Source organism: Mollisia scopiformis, assembly GCF_001500285.1.
Source record: "Mollisia scopiformis unplaced genomic scaffold LY89scaffold_40, whole genome shotgun sequence".
Taxonomy (NCBI): Eukaryota; Fungi; Ascomycota; class Leotiomycetes; order Helotiales; family Mollisiaceae; genus Mollisia; species Mollisia scopiformis.
In genome coordinates, this window is record NW_017263620.1 from 53,266 (window position 1) to 60,461 (window position 7,196).

The 7,196-nt window shown below is 47.3% G+C and overlaps 2 protein-coding genes across 2 annotated transcripts; both read right to left on the reverse strand.

Moving 5' to 3' along the window:
• Window positions 1-21: 21 nt before the first annotated feature.
• Window positions 22-1,757, reverse strand: LY89DRAFT_768665 (uncharacterized protein; the record flags this gene model as incomplete). Its single annotated transcript, XM_018221796.1, has 3 exons — window positions 1,294-1,757; window positions 303-1,240; window positions 22-64 (listed from the first exon to the last, which is right to left on the reverse strand). The coding sequence occupies exons 1-3, from the start codon at window positions 1,705-1,707 to the stop codon at window positions 22-24; spliced, it is 1,395 nt and encodes a 464-aa protein (XP_018061135.1). The 5' UTR covers window positions 1,708-1,757.
• Window positions 1,758-3,502: 1,745 nt separating this feature from the next.
• LY89DRAFT_396785 (uncharacterized protein) lies at window positions 3,503-5,905 on the reverse strand. The gene is made up of 3 exons (XM_018207239.1): window positions 5,134-5,905; window positions 4,852-5,084; window positions 3,503-4,796 (listed from the first exon to the last, which is right to left on the reverse strand). The coding sequence occupies exons 1-3, from the start codon at window positions 5,460-5,462 to the stop codon at window positions 3,673-3,675; spliced, it is 1,686 nt and encodes a 561-aa protein (XP_018061136.1). The 5' UTR covers window positions 5,463-5,905; the 3' UTR covers window positions 3,503-3,672.
• Between the last annotated feature and the right edge of the window lie 1,291 nt (window positions 5,906-7,196).

A 7,196-nucleotide genomic window follows, 5' to 3' on the forward strand; every position in this document is an offset into this window, starting at 1 on the left:
TCCAAGCCCAAGTTGTGAAACTCAAGCCACCCTTGAACGTCCACAGCCATATCCCAACAATAACCTAGATGTATAAGCAAGACAAAGACGTAGCCGGAGAGAATATATACCTCTCTAATTCCTCCCTAATACTCACTACCCCACAAACTGCGCATCAATATCCATCCCCCAAGCAGCACCACAGACAAAACCATCACCTCAACGGCGGACATCCCCAACCCAAGGAGCGCGACTAAAAGAATCCCGCAACCAGTTAGCCACCATACCCACATTCCCACACACATGAATCTTCATCAACTTACCAATACCCACAAGTAATCCTTCTCCCATCAGCTCTCTGCACCCTACTCCACCCCTCAAAACACTCCCGATGAACATTCTTCCCACACTGGCCTCTACACCAAGTAGCATCTTCCGGAGTATCGATGGACTCGTGGCAGATATAGCAGTCTTCATCTAGGGGTTGGCGACGGACTTCTCGTGCTGGTTGAGGTGCGTGGGATAATCTGGCAACGGCAGGGAATCGGTCAGGCTCTCTCATTTCGGGGGCTCTGTTTACTCTTGCTTCTTCGGCAAGTTGCTCCTGGCGTCTGCGTACAAGTTCGTCGCGGTTCCGCCTTGCCTGCTCTACAATATGAGTTTGGGCTGCTCGGGCTTCTTCGGCAGCTCTCTCTTGTGCGATGCGCATGCGATTAGCTTGCTCGCGGACTCGTCTTGTTTGCTCGTCGACACGGATCTGGGCTGCTCGAGCCTCTTCGGCAACTCGTTCTGCCTCTATGCGTCTGCGTTCAGTTTCATCGCGGACTCGTCTTGCTTGTTCTGCGAAGCGTCCTCGTGCAGCCCGCTCTTCTTGAGCAACTCGCTCTGCCTCAACGCGTCTGCGTTCAGTTTCGTCGCGGACCCGTCTTGCCTGGGCTACTCTGGCCTCTTCAGCAACCCGCTCTGCGTCGATCCGTCGAAATCGAGCCTGCTCGCGAACTTGTCTTGCTTGTTCATCCAGACGGGTTTGAGCTTGAGCTTGTCTCTGCTGCTCAGCTAGACGACGTTGCCTTTCTTGGTCTACTAGACGGGCTTGCCGTTCGCGTTCGAGCTGATGTCTGTTTACAGGAGCGGGTGAGGGTGGTACAACATGTACTTCGCGCTGCCGCGGAGGAGGTCGAGCTTCGGCACGTTGATTGACGGGCCGCAAAGGACGGGCTAGGGCATGAAGTGGGACTGGTTGAGCACGAGGAGCTCCTTGCTAGTACTTTGTCAGTGATCAAGCCTGTCTTCAGTCTGATATAGGCACCTCACCTGGTTGACTCGTTGCCGTTGCGCAACAACAACTCGAGGTCGTTCTTCTTGTAGCGCAAAAACTCCCTGTCGATGGTTCACGGCCACGAAGTCCAGAACAGACTCCTTGAACTTGTCTGTAGTAGCGACGATTTGCGCTTCTTGTCTTCGGTGCACACCTGCACACAACGTACAACGCACCAAGAGATCCAGTTGGCGACTAACAATATTCTCCTCGACACCAAGAGCCACAACATCGAGCATCGAGAGTGTGTCCTCGATTTGTGTCGCTAAGGCTCTGTCCGATTTTGATATGGTATTTTGACAAGGTTTGAATTGGTTTTTCTTGGTGCCTTTACTGAGCCCGGAGCAGGTCATGCGCTCGCCGCGAGGGTGGACGTCAAGGACTTCTTCTGGGTTCCAGAGTGCCGCCATCGTATTTCGGTGTAATAGAAGTTGATCTGACTGACGATGAAAGAAATGGTTGTCTATGTTGACTGAAGGCCTATATATACAGGCGACTGGGGAAATGATAATCCTGGATAGGTGGTGGTGTCTTTGTTTGTTTCAAGCACATCACCAGAACTTGCGATCATAAACCAGGGAGACCAAGATGGTTATAGATGGCAACTCTGTATAGCTTTGAATCTTATCAAGGTGAACGTCTGACGAGAAGGGTATGTATGCACAGCACGTAGAAGTGCATGGTCCAGCTAGCAGTCGGTTAAGCGCAGAGTCAAACGAGAGCCGTTCAAGGCTTGCGGTCTCAGTAATCGACCTGTTAGGAGTTCGAGAATGGATGTTGTATCTTGATCAGTGCTTTTGAGCTTCCCCATGCTTCTCCCCATTCTAAGGAACTTGGAAACAGCTTGAAGTGGTGCCGTTTGTTGTTTTCTGGACGCCAACATAAAGTTTCAATGATCAAGAATCCTGAGACACGATGAACCCAAATTGATCGCAGGTAGCAAACAACACAATTGTACAACCTATAAGTCTCACCGCTACAGTCCTTCTCTGCTACTACAGCCCGAGACCTGCAGATGTTTCGGGAGAGGACATGCTTCACGTGACCAGAAGTCAAATAGACCCACACCAAAAGCTGCAACGCGGAAAGCAATTCTCAACAAGTGAAAGGTGGAACTTCACAGCCTTCAATCAGTCTATGAATCTCAAGCGGAGTGGCATCTCATTAGTCATCTGCGTTGCAAAATACATGTGACAGACACAGGCATGTCAACAAACAACAAAATAATTGTATATCGTGTTTATCATTAAGCAAGCGAGATCACGGTTTCAATGGAGAGAAGGGCAACGATAAGCACGAACAACTGCTTGTTGATGAGGTCTGAAAGAAGGTAAGTCTAGTAGCGAAATCGAGACCATTCCAAGGGGAAACAGCAAAGGTTTCGAGATTGGCTCAAGAGGGTCTACCTCGCAGCATGTAGCTCGATCTAAAAGCACGAGTACTTGCATAAACATCTCCGACCGGATACAGACGCCGCAACTGCGATTACATACCTCGAATCAGAAATACGTGATGTTGGACTGAAGACAATGAAGAAAACGCGAGCTCTAACATATGCTGCGACAGCGCGTCGCGAATTCCAAGTTCCATGGAAGACAATGATCTCTAGATCATATCCATACAGCAGAAACACAACCTCAGACACACAACCTCATCACCATATCTTGGAAGTCCCTAAAGACTCTCGAATCTCTCATCATACTTCGAATGACCAGTAGCTCAAAGTTCCTTTTGGTTCCTCAAGGTTCAGCAAGTGGATCAGGAATATTGTCGCATTCCGTCCAGTCGATATCTGCAGCCGAATCCGTCTCATCGTCAAAGTCCTCGTCTTCAGGACTCGCCAACTCATAGTCTTCCTCCCTCCGTTCTTCCAGATCCAACATCCATGATTTGACGTCTTGAACACATTTGTTCCGAGCGTCGAGGTCTTTCGTAATCAAAGATATTTCTTGGGTGACGCTTTCAAAGAAGTGTTTCGCTTTACGACATCGTCCCAGCTCCACATAGCAATATCCAAGATCCTGACAAGTATGCATGGTATATCTATGCAGTAATCCAAAATACTTCTTTTCAGAATCATATAGTTTCTCGAGCCAAAAACTTTCCTCTTGAATGCGATATTTTCGGAACGAAATTTTTGCAAGCCTCCGAATCACACTCCTTCTCAGGGTTGACCTCAGCAAGTTTTCATGATATCTCAATAGGCCTTTGAAGATACTTTCGCTTTCATCGAAGCGTTCTTGGTATTCATAGGTGCGAGCTCGTTGATAGTGATACTTGTATACCTCGTAGCATTTAACCCTTGTTACTTTCCCCAGAAGTTTTTGTACACAGTCGAGAACCTTCAAACCTTCATCATAATTTTTGTCAGAGTTTCAAATTGAAGCAAGACAAGTCATGGAATAAAGGAAGCCTAGTTCATTGTTTGCAATGGCCCCTGGAGCTTTCATTGCTTGATATCGGAAAGATATGACAGCCTCAAGTAGACGTTGAGCTTCCGGGCATCTCTTGTGCCTTACCAAGTCCGATCCTAAGTTTCCTAGACTGGTGAGTGTCTCAGCGTGTCTAACCCCAAAGCTGCTCAGTTGAATCTGGAGAATCTGCCGATCAATAGCTTCTGATTCTGCCGAATGTCCCAAGTAATATAGGATTTCCGCTTTTAATTCCTGCGACCGAATGGATATACGATGATCATTACCCAAGATTACCTCGATTTTTGCATGCAAGTCATTATGAAGCTGTTGACTTTCGCTGTATCGGCCTTGGTGACGTAGACAGCTTAGAACTGCTAGGCAAGCTTGCAAAGTTTCCTCTGGCTTGTGCCATCTTATCTTTTGTTTTGCTGTGACTATGCGCCGGTACCAGCGTTCCGCAGAGGCAAAATCTCTTGACATGTACAGTCCCTTAGCGATGGTCATCATTCGACCAGCAAGATTGCTGACTTCGACAACAGCCAGATGCCTCAATTTTCGGAATTTAGTCAGACACTCCGACTCGGACATCTTTGGGAGGGCAGAGGTGTTTGAAGTGAAGTATCGAGTATCGAAGGATCGATTTGAGGACTCGGGAAACGGGTATAATTCGAACTGCAGACCCGATTGCGTCCAAGTTTCTAGAAGTTTGTCGAGTCTCGATGTCTTCGCGGGAGATGTAAAGTTGACTAGACGGGAGTCGTTTTCAGGTAGAACTTCGCCAACATCGCTATCGGATCCATTACAAAGGTCCATCAAGTCCACATCCGACATGTTGACACCTTCAAAATTATTGGAACTCAAGTCCAGGTCGGGAATGCCGCCAAATTCTTCAATCGTCAACAGCCCAAACAATCCGGTAAGTCTCGGTGATCCAATGACGTCGATACACCCTTGGCCGAATGGATAGTGCTCACTGTGGGCACTTGACACAACTTCGAGATCATCAATCAGATTGTCAGGGGCACTCTGGTTGTCGGCAACTGAAGTATTCTCTGTTGTTGGTTCTTTTGGAGCCTCCATCGTTGCTTCAAAGAATACGTCAGCAAAATGGATAAGAAGCAACAAGCGAAATGGGCTTGCCTAGAATGACTTCGTCGCTATCATCGATCATTGATCCTCCAACTTCTCCCTCTTCTTGTCTCACCCAACGAATCAACTTTTCCTTCTTGATTGTCCGGCCTCTCAGATTTCTTGGTGCAAACTCTGAGTTTTCGAGCTCATCGCGGTGTTTTTGAATAAGCTGTCTTCGTTCAGTCTTCTTCACGTTCTTTTCAAACCCCCACGCCGAGATTCGAGATAGGAGCTGCCTTTTTCTGTTTGGTGTTAGTACAGCTTAACAGGTTAAACCCTAGTGTTACTCACGTTGGCTTGTATCCGTGGTTCTCTTTCAAGTACTGAGAAAGTTGTCCTATTGTCTGGCGATGTTCAAGATATTGAGTTTGAATGACAGGTTTCAAGTCTTCCCAGTCTTTCTTGGAGAACCCTTGAGGTTGTGGGTGGTGAGGCTGCGTAACGGGGATAAAAGAGAAGGCTGCGGTGACATTGTTTTGGGACTGCCCAGTTTCCATGTTGGATGAGTTCACCAATGGAGAGTACTTCGATACTTGCTGAAGCTTCCAGGAAGAAATGGTTGCGACTTTTCGGTGAGGCAGTGGGTTCGATATATGCTGAAAGCTGAGGTTGACAACCATCACAGATCTCGTTGTCTGGTCGGCGTTTGATTGGATCGACAAAAGTGCAGTGCAGCCATCCCAAGCAGGATTTCACTGGACGAGCAAAAGTGCCATGCAGTAATGATCTCAGCCACCCAAGTGCGTAATTGGATTGACGAAAGTCCCATGCAGATATGCCACAAACATGCAAGGCGAATTGTTGCCGCATGATTCTAGGCTTTCAAGACGCTACAAAATGTTCCTCGAGTAAAACATGCGATGAACAAAGGACACTCAAAGATTAGATTAAGAAAAAATATGCCAAAAAGATCGACTTAGATGCCACATCTGGACAATCTCTGCACTCTACTTCCACAAACAAAAAAGACACAACAGTACGAAGCACGTGACAGACAAGCCTAAAGGAAACCTACCTAGGTACTTGATGATCAAAGCACAACCTAAACAGCCTTGGGTTCAAAGGAGATGCCATGAATAAGCTATCCAAAAGGGCAGGTAGAATTTTCATTCATTTCTGCCAAAACGACACCCTCCATGAGCCAATCTGAAATTGTCAAAGTATTGTTCCTATTTGGACACGGGCAAAAAGAGTGAAGCCAATATTGAATATTTCACCGAGAAATCCAGAAAGATGCTGGAATCATAAACAGAGCAAGGTTAATTATCGTTTGTCTTCCCCTCGGTCATCTAACAGCATTTCACATTCGATCCACGTGATGCAGAAGACCCCCGGTTCGAGATTCAATCCCTCAAGGGACAAGTACGATGAACTGAAAACGCAGAATGGCCCCAAACGCATTTCCGACCACTTGGCCAGCGCTTCACAAGGACAGTCAAGCAAGTCTGGACTACCCCATTCCTCTCCCCCAAAAAGAGCAGCAGCACCTTAGATGAATCTCAAAACATGAACCGCACACAACGTTGCTATTGCTACTTGATCGAATTACTTGAAACAATAATAATAACAAGAAAAGAAATCGCAAAACAGAATCCCCCCTTTCATCCACCGTCGATCGAAAGGGGAAGCAACCCTCCCGCTACACGAAACGAAACCACCCATCACATTCAGATCGTACCTACCTTCCATTCCCCTCTCCACACTACCTGCCTCGTCTCGACGTCTCGCATACACATAGAACCAAGTAAGACCGAAAGAACGCAGGAAAGAATGAAAGCCTCCAAAAAGGGGGAAACCACAACCGAGCTCTCTATTCTGCCCAAAGCGGTCAACCCTTCGATTCTTTGCCGTAAGCAAAAACTCCCTTCCTCCCTAATCCTCAACACATTATCCTCCAACTCAAAATACGTTTGAGCCTCATGACGTCTCCCTCCTTCTCTCTACCCTCAATTCTTCCGCCTCTCCCGTACCATCCGCCTTTCCCGACCACGCCCGCAATCGCTATCATCGGCCGACTCACCTATCAGCAATACCCAATCTAACAATTCTTCACCACCTTACCAAGCTTCCGAATTGACTTTCCTACCCAAGCTCCCAAACAAGCTTTCCTTAAACAAGCTCCACGCCATAAGATTTTAACCTCTCCTCTCCTCCCGCTCCTTACCATGACAGCTTGCTTTCAGCTTTAGCTTGCACCACACCTCCATACAATACAGTACAGTCCATTTCAATCCTCAACCGTACTGTCCTATACCGACCGGCATCTTCGGCTCCCATGCATTCATTCATTTATCTATCTATCCATCCTCTCGGCACTTTAACCCACTCACCAATCTTACGTACACAAGAATTGC

Bases quoted from the DNA above. Each gene is read 5' to 3' on its own strand.
- LY89DRAFT_396785 (XM_018207239.1), bottom strand. From the start codon at position 5,462: ATGGTTGTCAACCTCAGCTTTCAGCATATATCGAACCCACTGCCTCAC. The intron at 5,085-5,133 runs GTGAGTAACACT...AACACCAAACAG, and splicing joins AACCACGGATACAAGCCAAC to AAAAAGGCAGCTCCTATCTC. The intron at 4,797-4,851 runs GCAAGCCCATTT...TATTCTTTGAAG, and splicing joins TAGCGACGAAGTCATTCTAG to CAACGATGGAGGCTCCAAAA.